Here is a 27641-nt window from a genome sequence, read left to right on the forward strand (position 1 = left end):
AACTGAAATATTTGTATGTCCTATGTATTACATAGATCTTTAAGACGTATCAGTAAGGAAATCGTAACATTGGATTCGCTACCGGCCTTACGGTCTCTACTGTGATTGGCCAAAACGCTTACTGATTACATTTACGGCCTTACGTTTTTATATGTGCCATGGGCTTTAGTCCTTATATAAAATCTAATGTATGTACATGAGAAATTGATGTCATTACATACGTTGTAGCGATTTGTTTACTATGTACAACTTCTCATGTAGAACTTCTCTATTTATAACTTGTCATGTGTCAATTAGATTTTACAATATCTATTAAATATATTCTTGCAATATTAATGGATGATTGTATGTCTAAGCCCGATAATAATATATCACCATTAAAAGTGTTTTTATTTGAATATGCTATAATAATATACGGACGTCAAAAGTCATTTTAGCAACAATGACTGTTAAAACCTCTTTTGTCATTTTATTGTATATACAAATTGCACACGTTGTTATATTTTAGCGATGTTAAAAAAAATACGATGGATATTACATAAATGGGCGTATAAAATCCGTAGAATAGTCTCACAATGTTGAAAAATATAAATTATATGATAATTTATAATAATTTATAATACTCTATATTTGAACATTTAATTACGTTTAAGTGTCAATTATTTAAATGTAATTAATACTTTCACTTATGTCTACGCCTAATTTAATGTAGTCCACTTACATGAATTAAAGACAATATGCGATTTTCCTGAAATTAAAGCTACACGTTGTACTACATAACGTTCATTCGCTTTTGCAGTTACAATGATATTTTATTTCAGTGTTGAGACGTAAGCAATTAGGTGCTTTACTTTTATGTTCGTGATGTATACAAAGTTCATGAAAATATCATGATTGTCTTTGTAGGTTTCGAGCTAACTTCGATATTTTAATTAGAACCGATATTGCAATATGATGAAACGTGAAACTGTGATTATGAAAAATTGCCTTACGATTTTTAAACTTTTAACTAAGAATAAATGACATTATCGCGACTGTACGATCTTAAATATAAGTGCAATTCTCGTGCGTATACCACTGTAAGCATTATTTGTGCTTTTCTTTGATATCTATTAGATATTTACCAAAAAAGTAACATGACTACATCAATTAATTAATGTTCATAAATCAAACTTTATGAGTTGCTCAAAATCCTTGCGCTATCCTTGAAATCATGTGATTCTAAAAAACAATGTGGTATTACAAACAATTACCATATGCATCGTGTAACTGTACATGTGAATAGAATTTCAGAAAATAGAATTGTATCTATAATTAAAAGAAATGCAACTTATTGACGTATGGTTTTTCAAACTATGTAGCAGAATTAAAAATTTTTTATGTATTATATCCTTGTAGAACGACTTTTTTAGTATGGTTTTCAAAGTATTTACTCTTACATGAAATATACGTGAAACGAATGTTTTCAGTGACTGTGCGTGAAGACGAAGCGTACAATAATTTATTTAATCGTATTAAATATTTGAATATTGGAATAGAAAAGTATATAATCCTAGAAATTGAATAAGACGATTGTGAATAAAGTATAAATATGTATGTGTACTGATCTTAGGTTTTATATTTATTAATTAACAGTTTGGACTATATTTGGGAATTATTTCTTTGCATTTCGAATTTATTTTGTAATGTATTACGACAATAAACTTTGAAGATAACGTCAAATGATGTTTGTATATGAGGTAATTTGATAACTTTGTATATCTATAATATGTTATCAGATATTATTCATTTGTAACGAAAAAAATAATACAATTTTCTTGTTTCACATTATATTTGACGTGTAATAGATAACTGGATAAAATTTGTAATTTTCATTGGAATATTAACTTGTACATGTATTAATTCTTTAATAAAAATAATAATTTAAGCGTTACCTTTATAGCTTGTCGCATTAATCTTTCGACGTAATGTAATGTTTTGCTTTAGTAATATTTACCACAATAATTTTACACATATTATAATTGCAACTCGTTGTGCTCTTATTTCTTTTTCTGCTACATTTATGTCATCAATTGTTGGTAAGGCAGATCACATTCTATATCTGCCGTGTTTTTACAGTCACGATGACAGGCTGTGATCGATTTTTGCTACGTTTTTGCTGCCATTATTTGATATTATATGTCAAATCGTGCTATATTATTACTGCGTATTCACTCTCACGATGTGATAGCAAATAATGAATGATTTTTTTGTTGTATTTCTGTTGTTGTATTATGTTGGCAGACTGTTAAAAACTAATAGCGTTTTCTCTTAGCTGCACCAGTGCAAGCTGATTGTACCAGTTCATCTTTTTTCCTTTTCCCTTCTCCTGGAGGAAAAAAGGAAGAAAGATGAACTAGTGCAAAAGTTTAGCAATAAAAAAAACAGACCTACTGTCTGAATGTTGCACTGGTGCAGCCAAGAGAAAACGCTATATGCTTAGAATGCTTCCTATGCTTCCGATGCTTAAGGCCAATTCACCAACGTCGGTTAAGCTAGAGACCCTCTAACAGAGACTGGCCATCAGGCGAGTCCGGCATTTCCTAGCGAAATCCTACAAGTGAGAGAGAAATATAGGCCATTTCACTCTTTCACTCACACGAATATGTGCGTTCGTATGCGATCGTTTATTCAAGTTGATTTGAGTTGATTCAAGTTATGTTCGTGGTTTTTGCTCAGTACAAAATAATAACAATAAAAATGAGTGGTTGCACTGCACAATTCTGGAAAAATTATTTAATATCTGTCTTTAGTCAGGTTACGGCTAAACATGTTTTAAATTATCAATTGTTTCCTAAAATTATTAGAAAGTTTGTCGTATTCAAATTAAGAACATTAAGTAAGAAAAATACTAATATTAATAGAAGATATGACAGTAAATCGTTGGTACACACCTTTTTTAAATAAATTTTACAAATGTTAAGTGTTTGTACTTTTGTCACTGATTTCCTAACCTTACTTTAATTTTATTTGAAAAAGATTTAATAGAATTAAGAAAGAGAGAATATTAAATATAGAAATTATTTAACGTATAAACAAAAAGAACGAAGACAATATAAGAGTCAATGTTTAAAATTTAATAACAAAGTCAAAAATTAAATCATAAATGTCAAAAAACAGCTATTATAACAAAGTTATTTAAAGATAAAGATGTATATAACTGACGATAAAACTTGACATGTTTTTTTTTTTTTAACGTATATTATTTATATTGATGTAAAAAGCACGGTTTTAATATTTCTATAATATTTATCATTACATACTATTTACATTCCAAGTAAATGCAGTAATTGAAATTTCAATACGAGCGGGAATCGCTAGGAAATGGCGGACCAATCAAAAGTGGCCCCCTGATGGCCAGTCTCTGGTTGCTTTCCATCTACGACACAGCAATCACCTCATCTTTATTTAACATTAGCGAACGACGAAGATGCAACGATTGCCGTGTCACACCGTGTCACTTCTGTGTCTCTTGTTGGATAATAATCTTATGCGTAGATATTATTTTTTACATTAAAATAATCCAGATGACTTATGAACGTACTTCTTATATCGTACATATATTTAAAATGTAAATATTCTAAAGCGCCAACCGAAAATTAGCAACCATAACCAAGAGTGTCCGACTATGCTTTTCTGCTGTGTCGAATCGTGTCGTGGCGTGTCGTTGTTGGAAAGCACCGCGTTCGACACTGTGTCGATGTGTGTCGTCTAAAAGCCTTGATGGAAAGCAGTCTAAGCTGCTGTGTCGAATCGTGCCGAGGCGTGTCGTTGTTGGAAAGCACCGCGTTCGACACTGTGTCGATGTGTGTCGCCTAAAAGCCTTGATCGAAAGCAGCCTCTGTTAGGGCCAATTTCACCAACGTCGGTTAAGCTAACCGACGGTTAAAGTGTCAATCGTGATTGGTTCATTCTGGTCAAAGACAAATGCGATTAGATAATTCCATTGGAATTAACCGTCGGTTAGCTTAACCGACGTTGGTGAAATTGGCCCTTAGAGGGTCTCTAGGTTAAGCTAACCGACGGTTAATTCCAATGGAATTATCCAATCGCATTTATCTGTGACCAGAATGAACCAATCACGGTTGACCTCGACGTTCTGTAGTTATCCCGTGGTAATTTTACAATAGATATATTTCAATTGTGTCTCACACAGACTTCTTATCCTTTCATTAAAGCTATTAAACTTATAATTTCATCGGTTATGATATTATTTCTGAAAAGCCTTTACAGAAACTGAAATAACAGAAAGAAAGAAATAGTATAGTAGGAGAGGATAAAAAAGAGAAAGTATATGTTTCGTATCTAATAGAGAAAGTGGTTTTTCAAAAGAAGCCGAATAACTTTGCAAAGAAAAAAGACGAAAGACACCAAAAATTGGAGATCGATGAAAGATATAGCTCTTAGAAACGAGTTAGAAATACATATACGTAAAATAAAATTGACATTAATATGTACCGTCTATTTCTACTGAAAAATATACATTGAAAAGTTACTGCCATACTATCAAAATTTTGTTATACATATAGTTTTGACCCCTTCGCCAAAAAAGAAGTGCAAATATTATGAATAAAATTGTTTTTCAATAAAAGAATCCATAAATATGAAGAATGTTTTTACTTAAAACTCTCCGTTTACATTATTTAAATCAAATTGGAGCAGTGTTGATCAAAATTGCAAATTGAACAAATCTCTCCAAATGGACTTTTATGGCAGACGTTATATCTCAACTGTGTATATTTCGCTGCGAAAAAGAATGTGCGTGCGTGCGTGTGTATCAGTATGTCTCCCCCCGTCTCTTTATAAAATTCATTGTTTATTTTCTATAAAGTTAAGAATTCTTTGTTGATTCTACGTCCATATTATTTTATTTTAAAAAAAAACTGTATATTTAATATATGCGTTGCATATTATTAATGTAAATTGTAACAAAAATAGATAATTACATTAATAATAATAAGTCCTAAGAAAAACAAAATTTTACCTGCAACGCTCCAGTTGCCCCACCCCTTGACAAATTTCTGAATTCGCCAATGACCAGGTCCGAATTAAAGAGTTGAGGGGCCCCGGGCTATTTAACTTTAGGAGGCTCTTCTTTTCAATCTTTTTAAAAAAGATGATCACGTCTAACGTAAAGCAGTATAATTAGGTTATTCTTTAATCCAAAACAATAAACATTAAAATTGAATCATATAAAGATTAGAGAGAGACAAATAAATAAATTAATTAATTCTTTAGTTAAAATTTTTTTTCTCAATTTTAGTTTTACAAAATCTTGTACTAATAACTAAATTATTAAAATCGATCGATCTTAGTGTTTCACACACAGATTCGATTGCTAAGCGAGTTAAAGATGTTAGTCGTTCGTCCAACATCACTGTTCTGTACATATTTTTTTTTCTTTTAAAAACTAGATTCTTTTAATCAAAAAATTAAAATTTTGTCCTTAATGTAACGGGGGCCCCTATTTCTGTGGGGCCTGGGGCTATACAGCCCTCCCTAGCCCCCCCCCCCCTTAATTCGGGCCTGCCAAGTGCCAATGACTTTCACAGCCTTCACAGTAGTGTTGCTAGCAGGAACACGTTTTTTATATTTGTAATTTCTTTATTACATTTTAATTACATTTTTGGTAATTATACAGAATACGGGCCTCACCTCCGATTTTGATCTAATTAGGCTTATTCGACGCGTTTTCACTCAAAATGAAAGAATCCGGAAGAAATTTGTGGCGCTCGACCTCGTGAACCGAGATATTAAGCGTTAAAGTTCGAGATTTTAGAGGTTAAGATATCTGTCACTGCTTTAGAAACACAAAAACACTGCTTTAAAAATACAAATTCAATGCTTTAAAAAACAATTCAATTTAAAACAATAGTGGAGCCTCCCCCCGCAGGGGGGGGGGACAGAACCCACTGCATCCACGCATACACTTTTAACGTAGAAGTAATATGCGTGGATAACCCCTAAAATCTCGAACTTTAACGCTTAATATCTCGGTTCACGAGGTCGAGCGCCACAAAAATTTCTTCCGGATTCTTTCATTTTGAGTGAAAAACGCGTCGAATAAGCCTAATTAGATCAAAATCGGAGGTTAGGCCCGTATTCTGTATAATTACCACATTTTTTTACTTATTATAAGTCTATATAAAATAATTGTGTATATATCTCTCTATAAAAATTTAGTAACTCATCTGGAGGTTCTAAAGGTACCCACATTCATGTGAACTTGATATTTAACGCGAGAAAACGCATCCCCGCGGTAGCTGGTCACACTGTCACCCCTTCGTGTTTGCGCGTCCGTTGGCAGACCTGGCTGAGATCGTCGGAGCAGGTTGGGAGATTGGAGCTCGGAACGAGGAGAGATTGACCAGAGCTGTTGTATGAGCGAGCGGATCGTATAACGCATATCGTATCCCCGCAGTGTGCACTGTGCATCGACGATCGGTGGAGCTGGAACGACAAACGAGTGGTGATATTACATCCATATACATAATACGCGAGCGCTGGCGGTGAACGATATCGAGACTATCATCGTCGTCGTCATCAAGAGTGCGTGCTGCGTGTAGCAGTTGGCCCAAGCCTGGTCTCGCTACAGAGATGCCCCTCGCCGTTCGCGATAATTGCGACGGAGCGAACGTGACGGCGACGACGACGTGCCGGAAACCCACCGTCCCGGCGGGGATGTGAGCGAGAGGAAACGCGCTCGCGAGAGCGCCGCGCGGCGTCGTCGTCGTTGACTACCAGCAACCACGGCGACCTGGCCGGCCGATCTCGAGGGGTAAGAGACGCGCGTGTGTTGTTACCGTCGTCCCTGTACGCGGTGTATACGAGCGACTCGCGTCCGCAGGAGGCGGCGAGCCCGAGCGGGAGCACGATGGCGGACTTCGACGCGATCTACGAGGAGGAGGAGGAACACGAGCAGCATCTGGAGGAGCACTACATCGCGATGGTGCCGGACCCGATCGTGATTCGCGGGGCTGGCAACATGACGGTGTAAGTTTTTTTTTTCTTTTTTCTTCGCGAAACGCCCACTCTCCGAGCCGCGCGTCCAGCGAGTTCTTTGTTGTCTGGAAGGGCGCGGGGGAGGGGGGGGGGACAGGTTCGCGATTCCACAAAGAAGCTAGCAAACAAAGCCATCTGATCTCCTTCTCCTTAGTTTCGATGTTCTCTGCTGGGCAATACGTCTATGTCTCTTTCGTTGTTGTTTCGATGTCGCGAACGATGTCATGTTGTTTTTTTTTTTTTTTTTTTTCCCTTTATGATTAGAAGAAATGCATATTTGGCAATCTGTGAAAAACTTGTACAATTAAATTATTGTTTACCTTGGAGTCGAGCCAGCAACATTTATATTCCCACTTTGTTCGAAAGAATTTTAAGGATAAGTTTCGTCCAGGTCGCTAAGGAAAAAAAAAAGTAAAAATGTTATCAATTTGTGTGATTTTTCTTTTCACAGATTTGGTCTCAGTAACCGTTTCGAATCGGAATTTCCCAACGGCCTCATGTCCCGCGTGGCTCCAGAAGAGTTCAAGGCGACTGTTATGAGAGTGAACAGTGTATTAAAGAAGACTTTACCTGTTAACGTTAAGTGGTTATTCTGTGGTTGTGTATGCTGTTGCTGTACTCTAGGATGTTCACTGTGGCCTGTCATTTGCTTGAGCAAGAGGGTGCGTATTGATTGTAAGGCAATCTAATTTATAACTCTCTGAATTGTTTAAAATGGAATCTCACTCTGAAAAGTAAAAATTGAGCCAATCTTGGAAAAGAGTAGTTTAATTTTCAATCTTCAAGAGTACGATACACTCTAAGAGTGTATTTCTTTTAGAGAGCAGAGATTATGTATTTCTACAAAGAACACTTGTATAATTTAGTGGGTTTAATTATATTTTAATATATTATATTATATATACAAAGCATTAAAATAAGAATATCTTTCTAGACTCAGCATTCGTTAAACAAATTGTTGGAATGGGAGAATAGTAGGCTCTACCATAAACTCGGTTTACATTGGAGGTTGGCAAAACAGAGATGCGACAGCTCCTCCATGATGGAATATGTAAGGCACTATACAATTATTAGATTTGGTAAAATTTTGACAGATGTAATTTCAATGACATTGATTTCGGTTTTCTCGACATTACAGGTTCTTTTGATTGAATTTATTCCAAAGATTCCAATCTATAGGCCTGATTAAGCAATGGGTAGTCGTGCAATTAATAATATGTACAATGCAAATAATCAGCAATGTGCAATGTGCAACTGACATGCAGAGAAGATAAAGTGCCGCTATGATGATATAGATACTTTCCTGGTACTTATGTAATGCATATTTTTGTAAATATTCTGGGTAGGAATGCACAGTACAATAATTCCACGTAACAGAGAATAGATCACATTTTGATCATAAAAGAAAAAGGCAGTTGCTAATTTTTCACAATTAATTTAAACTAAAAAAATTTATTACGGACAAACCAAATGATTATTTTCTCTGAAATTTTCTATTCTTTATACACGTTTGAAGTAGATGCGATCATTTTCTATATTCTTAAATCTTTTGCGCTGAAAACTACTCGACAGCTTCATTTATTAATTGCAAAAATAATCTCATCGGTTTTTTTTATCTGTGTTCTTTGTAACGTTTGGTAATCTGTACTCGTCAACTAGAATTTAAGCCTTTAGGTAAGAAATTAATCTGATTCAGTACAACGAATATATTGAAGTATGGATAATAACGTTAAAATGAGTCACGCTGATTAATCTGTCTAATCGTGCATAATGCTACGAGCACGCGCACTCATATTGTACATACATAGAAACTTATTTTAACTATAGGTTAATTTCTTACCACCGTGATATTAGAAAGTATGAAATGTAAAGCGCAACTTTACTTTCTGATACAAGTTTCACAAAATATTTTAACACGGATAAAGCATCCGTGAAATGAAGACGAATACGTTATTACGCGCGATTAAGAGATACTGATATAGATTTTAGAGAAAAAAAATATAGATTGCAATTGCCGATAAATACGAAATATATATCGATGAGATAAAATTTTAATTGCATCAGTCTATAATAGGGCAAATAAATAGTATAGAGCTGTAGAATAGCATCAGCGCAATTATTGGACACAGAAGGACATAAGGGAATATTGTAGAAAAAACTGCCATGAATGAGCTCATTAACTCTTGCTTTTTAATGAAAAAGTCAACGGTATCACTTTTTACACATACGGCGCTGCATAATCTTATGTCCGATCGCATAACTTTAGGTGAATGATTAACACTTAGCGCACGGACATTTCTGTCACATATCCGTTTTTTTTCTTTTTTTAAACTAATGTTAAACTAGTCCTAAGAAGAATGGTGAAATTGCTTATTAATAAATTTTAATTTTAATAATACATTTTAATTTATTTAAGTGGCACTGCTATCAGTACTGTTTATTCTTGTTAATATATATATATATATATATATATACACATACTATATATATAAAATATATACTGTTTCTCAGAGATAAAACTGGGATAGGATTATCCGATGAAATATCAGAACAATGTCTCCCATGTAAAGGAACTTTGTTGTGTAGGCACTATTTTACATTGCAGTTTAATATGGTTCCGCACTATTTCTCTACTAACAACTTGTCTAATATGTGATAATGCGGCTGTTATCAACTCCGCTTTTGCACTAAAGAAAAAAAAAAGTCAAGCAAATTTACTCATCACCAGACGCCCGCAAAACAATATGGTTATAGAAAAATATGCAAAAACATGTAAAAATACTGCAAGTGTTTCTGTTGCTGTTCAGTGGCTGTGATCGAGAACAAAAGACTAGTTTTGAATTTGAATGTGTATCGCAAACAGCTACACATAATGCCCGTGCTTTATCTTATGCGGTTCTACACGTTTAAAATCTTTTATAGAATATCAGATTTACTCTGTTTCTCTAATATTTGTACTTATTCTGTATAATAATTAAGTCGAAGTAACAAGCGTTTTGCATTAGAGGTGGTCTGTGTCATATAGATTAATAAGAATGCTCTATTGCCATATCTAATTTCAATCATACATACCGTAGGTATAATCCATTTATCATTAATATCTTAAAAAAATAAAGCAAACAGAGCTATTTATATAGATTCTTATTTCACTCGAGGAAAATATTGTGGAACGATTGTACTCTTAATGATCTGTTGAATTGTTGATAATATGTCGAATGATAAGGGCGACATAAGCTATCATAAAAATTATATTATCATATTTTCGGACATGTGTGTAAGAACGAATTGTTATACAATTATTATTTTTCCAATAACTTTACAGTGGGCAGAAGTGTCGATATTTCTGTTACGTAATGTCCTAATCAATCCATTGAACAAATATTGAATTACATATAGAAATCGATATACTGTGTAATGGTACCATTGCATTCTAAACTGTGCTTTCTAAACTGAATATCACAATCCTCTTGTGGTAGCGTATAATAAAATAAGGGCTGTGTTAAATTGGTCAAAGTGAGAGACGCATAATATGGTTCTAAACTAATTGCTTAAAAACAATTTCGGTATATGTTTAGAAATGAAGATTACTTAACGTGTCGACGAATAGAGACAGATTTTATATTCCGTTTACTCGCATTTTCTTTTAAATACTAAATACGGTCTAATTACACTTTCTTGAAATATGTAAGTACACCAAGTATCAGAAGAACACATGTAATGTTAACTCAGCTTGAAAGTAATATAATTACGCGTACACACTTAGTTCATTAATTTATCAATATTTTAGTACACAATTATTAACCAGGTATATAAATTACCAGCTAAAAAATTAATTAAGTCTCTATATGGTTTATATATGTATACATACATATATTATATCTCTACGAGAATATTTACATGATCTTTCCTTTGCATAGAGAGCCATAGACCATGAACTGTGTATGGTAAACTCGATGAAAGAAAAACTAAGGAATTGTTTTCCGTCAGTGTTTGTTTTATTATTCTGCAGGTGCGCGCGAGTGAATATTTTAGATAAATATATTACAATACAAAAAATAATAATAACATGAATCATGGTAATTACAATGTACAAGGAAATAATTATAAAAACTAAATGCTTATTTCAGATACAAATAAATTATCTGTAAATAGATAATAAGCTATCTAGATTTATAATAAGCTATCTAGATTACAACACTATGACGATTTATAATTTATATATAGTTTGCATAGTACACGTAGATATATAAATGATTAATATTTTATGCATAACTTTCCTTGGACATTTGGTTTAATGATGAAACACTCTCTCTCTCTCTCACCTCGGAAATTATGCATTTTAAGCAAATATACTTCTATAGTCTAAGATTGTTTTTCAACTCACACAATTGTTTTGCAGAGAAGCTTTTGAAGAAGCTCAACTAATATCATGCATGTTGAATGTATGAATGGAAATATCTTCGAAATTCTTCGAATTGCTCATATCATTTAACGCATTACATACCTTCATGAATGTCCACACATCTATAAATATATGAACATATATAACATAACACTCTCTGAGTTATAAAAACAAACATATGTATCGCAAGGAGACCAATTATTCGCGAAATTGGTTTGCTTTTTTAATCTTTCATTTATTATTACTTGAGAGATTAAATATATCACTTTAAGGAGCAAAAATATTTTTTCGGTAAGACGGTTTTGCGTGTGAATTTAGATAGATATTGACATTAAAGCGCATAAGAGTGTAATAATAATGTAAATAGGATGATGGATTTGTAAGGAAATGTACGGCGAATCGAGGTTTATAATATCGACGATTACATTGCGGAAGATCAGAGGAAAGGAATATATTTTTGATAGAAGAGAAATGTAAACGTAATGATTATCGGGAAATTTGAATATAAAATTTGGCGTTGAATTTATGTTCCAGATTGAATATTTTTTTCATGTAAATTACGTGTATCACGAGGATAATCGGGAAGATATCGGCATAATATACTAATCGATATTAAATTATGTAACATCGCGCACGCGCGCGCGCGCGCGCACACACATCATATTACACGTTTACATTAAACTAAATACATTAGTTACATTAGATGTAACTTGCCAAAGCATTTATTTACCTAACATTTTAAAGTTAAAGTCAATAGGCAAATTGTAGTTGCAATTTTTGGCGTAAAAGCGGTTAATAGTGAAATCATTATCAGGCTGTCGTAGTTTCAACATGTGCCTTTTACTCGTGAACTTGTGTGAATCATATAAATGTAAATATTATATGTTAATAATATATATATAATATATATATATAATATGTTAAGAAATATATTTGTATAGAATGAGAGTGGTTCCTATATATAAATACATATTGCGCATAAATAAAGTAACTACTCGCAAGCTCGCGATATCGTTGCACAAGATTACATGACGGATCGAAATAGCATATCATCAATTCACGCAGTGGATAGAAAGCTTTCAAAGCATCATAATATTGAGATGCAGAAATGTGAGATATATATATATATGACGTAATGAAATATACGTAAATATCATTTCGAAGCTTTTGATTAACAGTCGATACGACGCGATTTGTTATACGATGACTAATTGTTTTCCGCTATGATTATCTTTTACACGCATCATTTGTTAGCAATGTAAATTTGTGTAACTGTGTTAACTGTTTTTCAGTTTGTGAAAAATAAAATGTACAATTGTACGATAGCCGAATATATTTCAAGCTCATTGAATTCCTTTTAATCGATATTCTTTAGCGCGACTGCAAATTAACTGTAGTCTTTCATATAATCGTGGGTATAAGCTTTTATTATCCAGATTAGACGTCGACTGGAATTTTATATACATTATATATATATGTATGTATATAATAATTTCGATGTTAATGTCCTCCCAGTGGAGCAACGTCCAAGCAAACTGCTTACTTTCGAATACGTCATGTTATGATAATTGACAACAGATGCTCCGCAGCTTCTCTAATTAAAAAAGCCCATTAGATTGTTAGTCGTATCTGTGCTACAGGACAGATAATTCTTCTTCGGACAGAGTGGTGTCAGAGGAGACACGAATTTCTCACGATTCTTGCACGTTTGGTGCAACATGATTTTGATACACAATAAAAGTATCCGTGCGTTGATATTCGTCGCGAGTATCCTGTCAGTGAATTCTAACGAGCTCTTCTTGACGTACAATGCTTCTCTCAGGTAAAAATGTTTGAGGATATTAAGTGTATCATCTTTGAGTCTCTCCGTTTTATGTTTTTTAAAGTAATCGAGTTTCAAAATTTAGGAATAAAAATTAATAAATATTCTCAGCTTATATTAAATTAAAAATTATAAAAAATAAATATACTTCCCAGGTCAAATAAATAATGAGCTATATTTGTTGTTACTATTCAATAAATTTATTACAATCAATATAAAATTAACTCGGAACGTTTCGACTTTACAAAGTCATCCTCAGCCGCATAAAAAACCCCAATCTAATTAATACGCTTACATATATAATAGTAACAACAAATATAGCTCATTATTTATTTGACCTGGGAAGTATATTTATTTTTTATAATTTTTAGGAATAAAGTAAAGTAAGTATATAGACGTAGAAAAAAAACGAGTTTTTTTTTTGCAATATTAAAAAATTTAGCTGCATCAGATCTGAAAATAATTTTGTTGACCCTTCGTAATTATATGGAACACAAAGCGGTTGCTAGAATGTCAAAAATTGTTGCAGCATTATCATCATTGAACGTTGTACACAATTATTTCGATAAATTCCAACAAAATTATTTTCAGATTTGTATCTAATTAAATTTTTAGATATTTCAGCGAAACTGTCTTTTCTCCGTGTATATTTTTGTATTAATATATATAATTTACTATGTGATACATTTTATTAATTTTGTATCGCAACATATCCTACATATATCCCTTAAAATTTCAGAATCGTTCCGAAGTGTCCCTTGCCGATAACAGTTTTGGATTTTATTCGCAATACCAGTCAGCCTGATTTAGAAACTAAATGGCCCTGCGAGGTACGCTCGTACTGGTTATCGTTACAGCCATTCGTTAAATTCGTCCGTTTCTTGCTCCGCTACGTGACGCCATTTATTATAATCCTCGGTAAGGAACATCGCGATGCGCATCTTACAATTCTCGACTGTTCTCATACATTGTTGTAACCCACTTCGTACAGGTGTATTGCTAAATACTGTATCTTTTAGTATGTTGAGCGCACCTGTGCTATGTGACTCCAATTTGTCACTGTATCTAAGCGCGCTCGCTATATCGGACAATGGAGCGTTAATATTCAATTACGCCGTCAACGTCGCAAAGTCACACTCCACGTCCGTAAACGATCTTTTTATGGTAAATGCGTTTGATTAATTTTCTCTTGTCGCATAGAAATTCCCGTCACAAGAAATTCGTTCATTCGGATGGAACAAGATCGATTTGGTTGGCTCTGTTTAATAAAAATAACTATTCGCCAATTCGTATAATTTCAATTTGTTCTTCAAATTGTTCCTTTCAATTGGATCAAGGTCTTCCTCAATTGATAGCCCTCTGAATAAATCTTAACGTCAACTGAGGAAGACTTATTTAGTAAAGGTCGAAATCTGAGGAAGTCTATTGTATTGTACGGTGATACCAACCGAAAGGAATTGTTTGGAAAAAAAAGGCTATTATTTCATCGGTGCCTTAGACTCGATTGATTATTGATTTCTTGAAATCGAAATTATAACGATTATTTTTATTCAGGGTTGCCACAAGTTAGGGTTGCCACAAATCAGGAAAAACTCAGAGAATTTAAAAATGTATCAAGGAAGTCAGGAAAAGTCAAGGATTTAGCAAACTTTTCTGGAAAAATAAAATAGCTGTAAAGAAATTTAAAACATCTGTTTAGCTCGGTGTCTGTTTCATTTATATCACGGCTCTATACAGTTATTAAAGTCAAGGAATTGATCATTTCTGGAGAAACTTATCCTTATTCTGAGTCATGATCAAGCATTTGTGGAAAGAGGATTTTCAATAAACACAAAGAATGTATTATTAACACGACTGGTTATCTTCATGTTAATTGTAAGATTATTAAAAATTTTTTCGCATTGTTAACTGCGTTCGACTCTTTATAGCCTTTTAATTGATATTTGTTAATTTGTTTTAAACAAAAAGAGTCCACAACTAGTTTATATATATTTATTAAGATTTTTTGAAACAAAAGGAATGTATTGTTGAAAATCAATCACCTATGTCTCTAATATCTCAGAGACAAGTTTACGATGGTCTTCAGGCTGCTAGTGGTCTCACTAAACTTACGATAGATAAAAAGATGATTTTATTTTACCGAAATGCGAGGCATTGTATATGGTAAAGCATTGGAAAAGCAGCACTTTGAGAAAGAACAAAAAAATGCAAAGATTGCTAAAAAAGGATCTTTGTTTAAAAAAATTTCAGAATTGAAGACTAAGAAGGCAAAACTTTTGACAGAGAAAACTAATGAATTAAGTGCTCTTGATGAAGAAATAACGTTACTAACATTAACATTTGATTAAGAGGCTTAATTGTTCAATTTTTTATGTTGCAGTATTTAAGTTTTCTTTAAGGATTTGAAATTTTAGTTTTTATGTTAAAATGCTAACGTAAACTTTTAGAGATTTAAAATGCTTTACTAAGAACATCGAAATTTTAAAGTTGTTTGTTCTTTTGTTTTATATAAGAAAGTTCTATGTCACTTATGAACATAAGTGAATAAAATAAAATGTTAATTTTATATTTTTGTGACGTTTCTTTCAAATATGTTCACCTTTATAATAGCAGATTGTGAGATTTTAATAAACAGGACGTAGTTTTGATAAAAAATAAACTATATTCATTGATTTATGTTCCTTATATTCTAAGTTAGCAATAAAAAGAAAAATAGGAAGAGGAAAAGAATCATGTTCATAAAAGGAAAAAACAAAAAATACTACTAACTTAATTAAATGTAGTGTAATTTAATTACACTGTTACGTTAAATTGCTCGATCAACAAAATATTTAACAATTTTGAAATCAGAAAGAAAATACAAAAAACATTTCAAAATATGTATTATTGAAAATAAGGGAAAATTATAAAATTTTATCTCTGGACATCAGGGAAATGTCAGGGAATTTTAGGATGAAAAATTTGTGGCAACCCTACCGTTATTGTTGTATTGGAACTTTCTCTCGCATACTTTAAATATCAAGTAGATTATTTTTTACTTCAGAAGCCAAGAGTTAGCACGAAAGTTCAGTTATAAAAATAGACTTATTGTTAACACATGTTGATTGTCATGGTAATTTATTTAATCGGTACCTGATTTTTTAATGATATCTTCATTTATTAGCAATCAACATTTTTGTTTGTCAAATACGAATGCATTTATACAATATATTATTCTGTTTTCATTTCTTTTTGCAACAAATGCTTTTTTTCAATACACGTTAGTGATATTAATATCCCATATGAGAATATTTTGATATCTTTTTTTACGCAATGTTTTATTGTTTTATACTTATAATATAATAATAAAAATTCTGTGTGTATACGATTAAAAAAAAATAATTTCCGAGCAGGTAACGTGTAAAATTCATCTCGATAAATCTTGGAATGTTAGGAAAAGAAAGTGGATTGCGAGAGAATATCACACTTTTGCACGATACGCTCAGGATAACTTTCTTGCAGAACAGCAAATTCTTATGCGGCGCGAATTCCGTGAGCATGGAATTTTTTCAATTTACATCGACCTGGCTGATTGTCGCTCTCACATGGACGCGCGTCATCGCTGTGATGTTTCCATTCGGAGCCCGCGACCAAAATCGCTCCGCGATTACGATTATCACCAGCCTAGTCTGCATAAGCTTCACAATATCCTTAACAAAGCTGTACTCTGGCGGTAAAGCGTATCTACATATATACATCATCGCCTTTCTTCCTTCACGAATCAATTGCGTTACTATACAATTATGTATGATATTGTTCTCTTTTCGTGGATGAATGCTGACTTACGCTGATTGCAGGATACGAAACCGACAGCGTTTTTGAATTTGTACCGTGCCAGAAGATGAAGCCATGGGGCAGCGCTATGTACTTTTACATCGCCCTGTCCACGTGGCTGCCCTTGCTTTTTATATCGATCGGCAATCTGTTACTTTTCGTTCGTATGAGGAGGTCTTACAAGATTCACAACGAATTAACTCGTAAGTCTTCGTCGCGATCATCGATCGTCATCGTACGGGAGATTTAACAGCGTGACCTTCGCCTGTAGATAATTTTAGATACAGAAGCAATAGGACAAATAATTCAAGTAGAACGTTGCTCGCGGTATCGATAGTACATTTGATCTTGCTGCTGCCATTGGGAATTGTCGAAACATTGGAACTTTATTGGGACGTGATTTTAATCAAACATCCTAGTAATACAGGAGATAACGAGAGATACATACACTGGTAAAATATCTATTGAACAAAATACAAAAATTGACATTAAAAATGTTTTTCATGTTACATTGTTTTCAAATTGTTTTTCTTGCGATATTTTTTATGTAATATATTAGGTGTAGTAAAAAGAAATCCATTATTTTTGCATGAAATCTATTGGAAAAATAATGGATTTCTTTTTACTACACCTAATATGATACATAATATTTATATTGATACAATTACAGTTATTATACTTTATTTTATAATAAAAAAAAGATATATATGTATATATAGACATTTTAATATGGCGGTGTTTTTCAGGTTGCAAGAGAAGATGTTACTGAAGTGGTGCCACGGCCTGCTCTTTCACATATATCACTGGAATTTCGCAATAAACTTTTTTCTGTATTACCTTACAGGAAATAAATTTAGAAATGTCGTTACGCAAACGTTGAAAAATTATACACATCTGTCGTGTCACAAAAGTCTTGCGGTGCAATACATGGAGTAGCTGTCACAGACATTTTACATACAATCTTTGCATTACGTTGCTAACGGAACTGTTGTACGAAGCAAACAATTCAATAATGTAGCAAATAATTCAATAATATTCAATAATAGAAATAATTGCAATGAAAGAGACAGTAACGTTGCCTAATTTTGTAAAAGCAAAGTACATTAGGAAGAAAACTCTTCGATATAGGAACGTTGCATTATACATATACCTACATAGATACATCCGTTTCAAGGATAAACTCGACAGAAATGATATGTACACATTCAACTCGAACGTGATAAATAATCGTCTTTCTCTTGATTATTTTATATACATATTCATCGTATCTTTTTTAAATTGATCCCGGAAGTCAGTTCTCAGGAAGTAAAAATGATACTCGGGCAAGTTAATTTTTTTTTTTGCACTTTATTTTGTTTACACATGAAATGTTTACACACTAAACATTGCAAAATATCACATTGCGTATTAGGCGTCTTCTGTATAACAGCGTTCTTAGAATTAAATAGCGATTTAATTACATGTAAAGATGATTTGTTATTACATTTTAACTATAACTTACATTTTAACTATAACTTCCATTTTCGTCGCTATCATCATTCGGCTTTTCTAGTCTTATAAACTAACGTTCTGGTCCCCATGCAAATCTTTGATGCAATCTGGGATATCGTGTTAATACTGTACTAACAAAAATTCCGAGCAGAGTACAAGAATTAAATGTACTATTAGAACTTGTACCACTATTCTCAAATCAAATACGAAATAACTTAAGAGCAATATGTAAAGTTCACTGCTGATTTTGTTTTTTTTTCTAAAACTTAGCTAGTGACTTGCATTATGAAATATTCTAATTCAATGTATATGCTAAATTAATTGTATCAAACATAATTACACAACTTGCGTATGAACATGATTAAGTATACACATATACAATAATAATTACTCATTTTAACAGTAGATTAAATGAACAGTTATCTAAACTACGTAATTGTTTTTCTCCCTCCCTCCCAATCAATTATGCATTCACATAATATACATTTACAATTGTACCACGTTGGTAACTTTTACTGAAATAAATTCTAAGTTCTAGAACAAAAAATACGTGTGTAATACAATACAGTTATATAGATATTCAACATATTTATTTATATACTAATATAATCATCTTTAAATTGATAATTTATATTTAAAGAAAATCTCAATTTATATTTCTCATAAATATATCAAATAATTTCATAACTTTATATCTAACAATAAGATTAGATTTTCGAACACAATATACAACGAAAAAGTTTTGTTTTTATGCTAGATCTCACTAAAAAGTATTCCAAAATAGTATATCTATATCAGTGAAATTATTTAACAGAGACTGTTATTATATATATTATTTTTCATTTGATTGTTTAGAGATGTCTACAAAAAACGAACTTCTAACGCTTGGGAAGGTAATATCTTAATCAAAATGTATCATTTACATTAGTCAATGTTAATAATTTGTAGATCTTGGCAGAGATCTGTTATTTTATACTTTATACACACACATAATAATTTATTTAAATTATGATTAAATATGACTATATCTTCTGTACATGCCAAAAAATTTCAAATGTATGTTTGCCAAAGTATGTCTTTATATAAAATTTCTTTATAAAAAAAATAGATTTTGAAATATTTAAAGTAAATTTTCAAAAACGCAGATATACAGAAATTCTCAATTACACAATAAATAAAAAAAAATGAATGTAGAAATATTTTTTTATACTATTATAGAAAAATATAAGACATGTACAAATGTGAAAGTTAAACTCTCAAACATTAGATGCGAGTATAAATATCAAACTAAAAATAAGATAAAAACGTGATTCACTGTATATGGTTTTCGTAGTATCCTTTACAAAATTTTGCAAACGGTATAAGGCTTGAAAGTTTTAAAAAGAGTAAGCTAAATGAATTCTAGATATCACCAATAAATTGCAGATGCTATTTTCTAATTCCTAGAGACAAATATTGCAATTTCGAAATTATGTCTATCGGAACACGGCGATAAAAACTCGTATGTAAGATTCAGTCTTTTAATCAGTAAAATTTTCTAAAATTTTCTTTCTCTTTATGTGATTTGTACACGATCAAAATTACATCATAAAAAATCCATTTGTACACTTTCTCTTTTTATCACCATTTTTATTAATTTATAAAGATGTAATTAATAATTCTAAATAATGTTTGCAATACGAAGGCTCTCGTAGTAAATATTAATACAAACTGGATACAAAATATTGATTGAAAAAACGTTTAAATATTACGCGGAAGTCTGTCTATATAATTTACTGGAAATTGTCCCTTCCTACCGTTGCATTCACCGTATAACCAATCCTCCGATATCCTTGATATGACTGTAATTTTCGTTCCCTCCTGAAGTATTAGAACAATGTTAGGAACATAATAGACTTTTCATCCAATTCTTTGTCTTAATCTTTGATACCTGAAATGACAAATCGTCGCTGTTCTCTCCTGGAAAAGTGTAAAGGGCTGTGACCACATTGTCTGATAAATCTGGCAGAGGTATTTTGATGTCAATAAAATTAAGCGGGAAGATCCCTTGACGATTTCCTATTCTTCCCTCCAACCAGTCGTCGTTAACCTTCTTCACCAATTGCACAATGTCGCCCTCTTTTAAAGCTAAGTCATCTGGATGAGTCGCGGAGAAATCGTACAGCGCAATACCGTAAGGTTCATTGGAACCTCCCTGTAAATTATCAATATTAATTATAAATGCATCTTATCTTTCTTTAAATACAAGTCATACACAGCTTCAAGTTTACAACACTCACTTCAAGATCACTGCTAAATTCTGCCAAATAATTCGCAGGTAATGCCGGTGGTGGAATCGTCGGCATGGGTGGCGATGGACTGTCATTTTCTTCACCATCGTTGGACCACGCATTAGAGAAATGCAGCGTCAACGGTTTATTCATTGTACTGCTACTCGAGACTACGAAGTCGATACACGTTTCCTTAGGTATCGGTTCGAGTTTCTTAAACGGTAACTTTGGTGCCGGAGGTTTAGAAGGTTTCGCTCGGATTATCGTGGGCATCGATGTAACGAGAGATTTAGAAGTGATTAGATTGGAAGGCACTTGATTTGTTTCACGATTGTTGGAATTAAAAGAAAAGGGACCGCTGGCGACTTGAGACACGTTCGAGTAAGTGTCCTCTAGAGGCCCGAACGGATCTTGCGCTGCTGTTTTAGTCTGCCATGGGTCTTTTTGACCGAAAAAGTCAAAATCATCCTCGAAGGCACTTTCTGTTTGTGATGTATTTCCGCTGCTTGTGAATACAGATGGATTGGAGTTTCCATCACTGCCGAAACTGTCTACACTGACACCATCGCTGGAGCGTGTCGTAAATGTTGGGGATCCAGGTGGGCTGAGATCTATCAAAGATATCGTCGCGATTGAATTCGAGGGCTGCGTTGTCTGGTTTTGTAGTTGGCCACTTGGACGGAATGGAAGATGATTCTCTTGCTTCTTTCGCCCAAAGAAATTAGTCAACAGCTCCGTCGGCCTGGCCTAGCGTACAAAATAAAATATAGCTATTAATGCGTTTTTGAGGGACAACATATTTACGACTAACCGTTCCTTAATGCGAATGACATGACCATCGGAGATACTGGTAGGTTATGATACATAACTAGCATGCACGGATATATATTTTAATTATGCTTATTGTGCTACAAATCTATAATTTATATTATGTGAACTATAGATTTTCAGCATTGACAGTGAATTTCGAAACGCAGCGTTTAGGTCATAAAAATATCGCAATTGTAGACTTTTGTAGAAAGTGTTTCCTTGATTGATAATAATCCAGAAGAATAGAAATGGTTATCCACACGGTGGTTACGTCGTGAACATGTTAAACTGTTGTACACACACGAAGTAGAGACTTGTCAAGAACTAGGCACAATAAGGATAATAAATTTATAAATTACAACACTTACTGGCTTTCTCGGCTTCTGATCTTTCTGATACTGCGGATAATTGCGATTAAATTTCGGAGGTGGTGGTCGAGGAGGTGGCTTTTTCTTCTGTCCAGGTTGCGTCGTCAGGGTACCTCCGAATATATCGTTACTGAAAAAACACAAACGTTATCACAATAATGCAGAGATTAGAAAAATTCCGAACGCTGACAATCTAAATGGAAGTTTCACAGGCATTCTCGGAGATAAGAGATGTGTCTTTTGTAGTTAAATTTTTATATTCATAGCTCTTCTTTTTTTATTAATAATATTGAATCAGTATACTAACAGTATACATCATATTTTTACAACTTTTCATGATCATTATTATTGGCAATATTTCAGCTCAGTTTTATGTACATTGTGTGTGTGTGTGTGAACCTCACACATTCAATAATACTATTAGTATCAATAAGAATCGATGATACTGTTAATTGTGTGTGCTTAATTGATGGATTGTAGATTGATATAGAATACTAATTGTGATCTGGATTTCTTAATTTTCAAGCATCAGTAAAGTTCTGTGGAAAAGGATATCACTGTAGTAATAATGTTCGAGCATATGAAGCAATCTGGATCACTGCCAATATTCTAAATCGGACCATCAATATAAGCTACACATCAATATAAAGATTATGGATGCTTTCTAGCAAGAGATGACGCAGTGTAACCCAGTGAATTATTAAATTCTTGTTTTTCATCAATATTAAACACTCATTTAATTAATCAATATTAAACAAAGTGAAATAATCACTGTATTATACACTTGGCTATGAGCAGAAGCTCTGAAATTGTAAAACTCTTTAATATGATGATTGGTTTTGTCCTTAGTTCCTCACTAATGATTCTAAATGTATAAATAAAAATTGTATTAAAAAATATATCATATAAATCTTATCATTGTAAAGTTGTTTTTTTTTTTGCTGAATGCAGTCACTGTGTCTCTTCCTGGGAAACACCTATATGTATTTCGTGGATTATCGTGTTTACTATTCAGATCTATTATTGGAATGTCAACGTTTCGTGAACATAAATATACAGGTCTCTCCAAGGCAAGGGACAGCCTGATACTGATTGGCCTTTCACTCCGAAGCAATATTTAACGATGTACCAAAAGCAGAGATACATGGCTTTTGTTCAAAAAGAATGTATGAAAGCCCGAGAAACATTAACACAGGATCAATAATAGTAGGCTTATTTCATTATTTCTGCACTAGACTGTACTACTAGAATTCTCTACCTCGCTTTCGTCAAATATCAAACATATATAGCTCGTTTTAAATCCCAAAAATGTACACTAATTGAATCACAGAAGAAAACAGATCTATTGTCAGTATATTTTGGTACTGACAGTATCAAGGGCTTTTCATTTGATGGCACAAGTGTCGTTTTATCCTCGTCAATCGTTGGACGTGACGAAAGCTAGAGCTGATGCTTGTATCACTTATATCACCAAATGGAAAGTACCCATTACTGACTGTGTAAGGTCCCTGTTACACACACAGCGCACAGACGACCTTGCGGAACAGGACGTTTTACCTGGTGCTCCAGATCGGGTCTCTCTGCGTTATGCTCTGACCCGGAGGCCGAGGTGCCGTGCGCGTCGGTATCCGCATGTCTGAAAGTAACGACACAGGAGAGAATGATCAGAACTGGACAGTAGTGAGTAGGCAGTAGCCCCGGTTCTGACGCACGATCGGTTCCTCGCACACGCTGGTACGTGCGCGTTTCGCGCGCGCACGCGCGCACACACAATCGCGAAGCGAGCGCACACGTGAGCAACGCCGAGCGTATAGAGACGATTACAGCTAAAAAAAAAAAAATTTTCCAAAAACAAAATGCGCGACGGATGGAGGAACAGGACGAACGAGGGCAGACGTATATTTACGACGCACGATTGTGAGATACGCCCACTCAACGCGGCGGATATCAACAGCATTCGCGGCGATAAGTGAGAGACGTCAGACTCACACAGCGTGCCTTATCTCGCGCGTCGATTGCGGGGCGAACGCAGGCGGAATGAGCAGAGATCGTGGGGAGTTGGGGACTTGCGGGGAAGTCAAGAGTTCGCCGCGCCGCCGCCGCGATCGGCAACGACCCGGGCCATCTGTTGTTTTGCGAGAACAGCGCGGACGTACGGGATATGGGGCGCGACGCGTGTCCTGATTTCCGGGACGAGAACCCTGCTCTGACTGCCTGTGACTCGTGCGTCCCTCGGTCTCGATTCGCGTTAAACCCGGAAAACGACGACTATACTCCGCGGCCGCGGGCCGTTTATTAATCACTCACTCACCTGTTCTCACGTTCGCGGTCATGGTTTTCACTCGCCGCGGCACGCTAGAGTTTACGACTCTACACGGCCACGCTGCACCGCAGCGACGTCCTCGTCACGGCAGTGCGTTTCAACGACAAGTCACTTTCACATTTGCGCTGTCAACAACGACTCCGGACTCCGTGGCTCGCCCCACTCTCATCTCAACCTGCCGTGATGACGCGAAGTTTAAATGTCTATATAACTTTTTTAATCCTGCTTTGTTTATCTATCACTCTGCACAAATTGTGGATTTCTGTGTGTATGTACTCAATAAAGATGTGTATGTGCATGTATTACGAATTTTATACGTCCATTGCGGTTGATTGCGATTTCAAAGTCACCTTTTTTGTTATATAAGATAAAATATTTGTTATTAATAAAAAAATTCGTACGAATTATAATAAATAATTTATTAATCTATGTCTCGCGAATATGTTTTCCACGATTATTGCTATCATCATGGTGGTAGTATAAAGGTGTGCAATTATGCGCAGGCATTTTTCGCTGGCCAATGACGGAGCCTGACTCAACTTCGCCATCTTGAATGACTTCTAACGGGGGAGATTTTTAAACGAAGAAACGCAAAATATTATGCGCATACAATTAAATAGCCTTATTGTTTATACGTATCGCCGAAATTAAGAAAATTTAATAAAGAGAAAATTAAATATTAAGAAAATTTAATTTTTTTTGTTAAACATTAAATTATTTTAACATTAAATTATTACAACATTAAATTATTATAATATTAACTAAAATTAATAAATAATATTAAGTAACATTAAATAACAGGTTTAACAACATTAAATAACAGATAATACATTAAATAACAGATTTAATATTAAATTACAGATAAATGTTTTATTAATGATAAATGATAAATATTAATGATAATGCGATGTTATTATAATGATGTTATTATAATGATAAATGATAAATATTAATGATTAATGTGTTATCTGTTATTTAATATTAAACAGATAACATTAAATAACAGATTTAATATTTAGATATTTTTCGATTAGTAAATTTTGACATTTTTTTATTATGTTTTATTTTAAATATAATTATCAGTGAAAATTTTTTTATTAATATTTCTAACTCTTATGTATGTGCGTGTACTAAACACAATAATACTTCTCGTGAGTATATTTATCATTTTTGCCTCCGTTCTATATCAGCTATACTGTTTTAAAGATCCATGGATCCTTACGAATCGAGATTTTATGGAAATCTTCAAATTCAGTATTCACAATTTTTGCAACAACGAGTAATATAGAAGAAGGGCTAATCAAATGTCCTCTCGAAATGTAATTAATCCAATCGACTTCTGGATCAATCAGCAACTCAGTACAAATACCTAAAAATGGATATTTGTGTTTGAATCGAAATGCTACGTAACCAGTGATATACTTGAGCCCTTCGTTTTGAATGTCATCCGTAACATCTAATTATTCGACTTCATGTAATAATGCCAATTCTTTCAGGAGTAGGAATATAATTTAAGGAACATAGAATATTAGTGTCTATAATAGAAGGTGAAACATATAATATATATATTATAAGTGGATATATTTTGATTTATGTAGATATATTAATATGTTATATATGTTTTATATGTTTATGTTTATTATTTATTATATAAATAAATGTATTATTTATTTATTATTTATTTATTATTTATTTATTTACTATATTATACTTTATTTATTTATCATACTTATATTTTATATTTTTATTTTGAGCTTTACCAAAATCTCTCTGTATTCATTTCATGTGAAGTATTGGCTTCCTTATCGTGCTGCAATTCATTTTGAAAACCACCACACTCAATGTCATTTTCAACCAGTGGTTCTAAGTTCAAATCATCGTGGTCGACAATGCCGTTGGTCAGACAAGTTTCCTGAATCGAGTTATCATGAGCACTGGTATTGTTTCCCTCAGTAAAGATGTTCACAGAATGTTTCCCCAATGTGTACCACCGAAGCCTGTAATGAATACCTAATGCTGTAGGTCTATCGTTTACTGCGCCCATAGCTCGTAATATGTAGGAAAATAGATTTTCCAAGACATCTTGATTCAACCGGTTCGTTAGTACATATAACATTTTAGCATTATTTGTGTTAAATTTTTTCCTCAAATCATCATACAAATTTGCCAACGATGAGTTACAGATGAGAATGCCTTTTTGAAATGGTAATAAAGTTTGTCGGTTACCAACTTTCATTCCTTCTACTATAGATGTTACTTCAGCAAGAAGTTGATTCTGTTGCAAAATGTTAATATCATATAAGCATTTACTCCAGGATGAGATCCATATTTAGAAACACTATTGAAAAGATCGAACCAGTCATTAAACAGTTTTAAAAATTTAGCCGTTGCAGTCCATTCTGGACAATTATCCATTAATACTCGTAAACCACACCACTCATTGCTGCATTTGTTGCTAAAAATAGTTGTGTTGCGAGTATCACATTTTGGCGTTGTGGTCCTTGGGCATCCAAATGCGTTTGCGATAACTTATGTACAATTTTTAAATCGGTACTGTTGATTTGTAACAATCTTTTCAAAGCTGCTGAGGTAACAAAATGCCCATTTACATGTAACCCGGAATCAAGGAAATGATTCCGAAGTAATTTCAACAGATGAGGGACGTCTAGAAAAACGTGTACTCTTACATCTTCGTCGCAGGGATATTGAAAGAATGTTTTAGTATTTTCGTTGATGTCCAACTTTTTCAACAAATTTTGATTTGAAAGTCCCAAATCACTAGTCATTGCGTATACAGTATATAGCCACTGTTATAAAATTGGGTAATTATGTCCAACAATATTTCTTTTGTGATATTCTGATCAAAGGCATAGAAGACGGGCTGTTTCCATTTTTTTTAAATAAACCACGAACAAGAACAACCTGGCATCTTTTATGAGGTTCAACGGCTCTTTCCTTTTTTCTGTCAATTTGAATTAGATTTGATAAATGATTTTCATCAAAACAAAGAAACGTGTTGCTCTATCCATCTCTGTCAAGCTTTGCCTTTTGCCTCTCATTACTATAGTAGAACGTCTTTTAAGATGCCTTCATCAATGTCGAAATTGGCTACCCACCTTCGAAGAGTTGACATTGCGGGCAACGGAATCTGTTTCGTTTTTCTCAAATACTTGTAAGCTTTCGGACTCACACTTTTCAAAGATATTGCAGCCGAAATATTCTCTGAAGATCAGTTAATTTTCTTATACGTCGGATTCATGTACATTTTAATTTGTCCAGACGTAAAACAGGGACTCAATAT

At 33.4% G+C, this 27641-nt stretch overlaps 3 protein-coding genes across 3 annotated transcripts; 2 read left to right on the plus strand and 1 right to left on the minus strand.

The window, feature by feature from the left end:
* The first annotated feature begins 6531 nt into the window (after window positions 1–6531).
* On the plus strand, window positions 6532–8248 carry LOC108771885 (cysteine-rich hydrophobic domain-containing protein 2). Its single transcript, XM_018537288.1, has 4 exons — window positions 6532–7032; window positions 7493–7703; window positions 7976–8092; window positions 8180–8248. Exons 1-4 carry the CDS (start codon window positions 6914–6916, stop codon window positions 8228–8230), a joined length of 498 nt encoding a protein of 165 aa, XP_018392790.1. The 5' UTR covers window positions 6532–6913; the 3' UTR covers window positions 8231–8248.
* A 5823-nt stretch (window positions 8249–14071) lies between these two features.
* On the plus strand, window positions 14072–18260 carry LOC108771886 (uncharacterized). The gene is made up of 6 exons (XM_018537289.1): window positions 14072–14183; window positions 14285–14429; window positions 16767–16977; window positions 17102–17281; window positions 17350–17530; window positions 17825–18260. Exons 2-6 carry the CDS (start codon window positions 14286–14288, stop codon window positions 18012–18014), a joined length of 906 nt encoding a protein of 301 aa, XP_018392791.1. The 5' UTR covers window positions 14072–14183; window position 14285; the 3' UTR covers window positions 18015–18260.
* Window positions 18261–20244: 1984 nt separating this feature from the next.
* Window positions 20245–24515, minus strand: l(3)05822 (SH3 domain-containing lethal (3) 05822). The gene is made up of 6 exons (XM_018537280.1): window positions 24329–24515; window positions 23575–23653; window positions 22018–22147; window positions 20849–21586; window positions 20500–20763; window positions 20245–20429 (listed from the first exon to the last, which is right to left on the minus strand). Exons 1-6 carry the CDS (start codon window positions 24348–24350, stop codon window positions 20310–20312), a joined length of 1353 nt encoding a protein of 450 aa, XP_018392782.1. The 5' UTR covers window positions 24351–24515; the 3' UTR covers window positions 20245–20309.
* Between the last annotated feature and the right edge of the window lie 3126 nt (window positions 24516–27641).

This window comes from Cyphomyrmex costatus, unplaced genomic scaffold (assembly GCF_001594065.2).
Source record: "Cyphomyrmex costatus isolate MS0001 unplaced genomic scaffold, Ccosl1.0 scaffold169, whole genome shotgun sequence".
NCBI classification, from domain to species: Eukaryota; Metazoa; Arthropoda; class Insecta; order Hymenoptera; family Formicidae; genus Cyphomyrmex; species Cyphomyrmex costatus.

What these genes read in the sequence shown, in the direction of transcription:
- LOC108771886 (XM_018537289.1), top strand. Translation starts at nt 14,286, where the DNA reads ATGTTGAGCGCACCTGTGCTATGTGACTCCAATTTGTCACTGTATCTA. An exon ending in CCGTAAACGATCTTTTTATG is followed by an intron (nt 14,430 to 16,766) that starts GTAAATGCGTTT and finishes ACTTTCTTGCAG; the next exon opens with AACAGCAAATTCTTATGCGG. An exon ending in AACAAAGCTGTACTCTGGCG is followed by an intron (nt 16,978 to 17,101) that starts GTAAAGCGTATC and finishes CGCTGATTGCAG; the next exon opens with GATACGAAACCGACAGCGTT.
- LOC108771885 (XM_018537288.1), top strand. Translation starts at nt 6,914, where the DNA reads ATGGCGGACTTCGACGCGATCTACGAGGAGGAGGAGGAACACGAGCAG. An exon ending in GGGGCTGGCAACATGACGGT is followed by an intron (nt 7,033 to 7,492) that starts GTAAGTTTTTTT and finishes TTCTTTTCACAG; the next exon opens with ATTTGGTCTCAGTAACCGTT. An exon ending in GCTCCTCCATGATGGAATAT is followed by an intron (nt 8,093 to 8,179) that starts GTAAGGCACTAT and finishes TCGACATTACAG; the next exon opens with GTTCTTTTGATTGAATTTAT.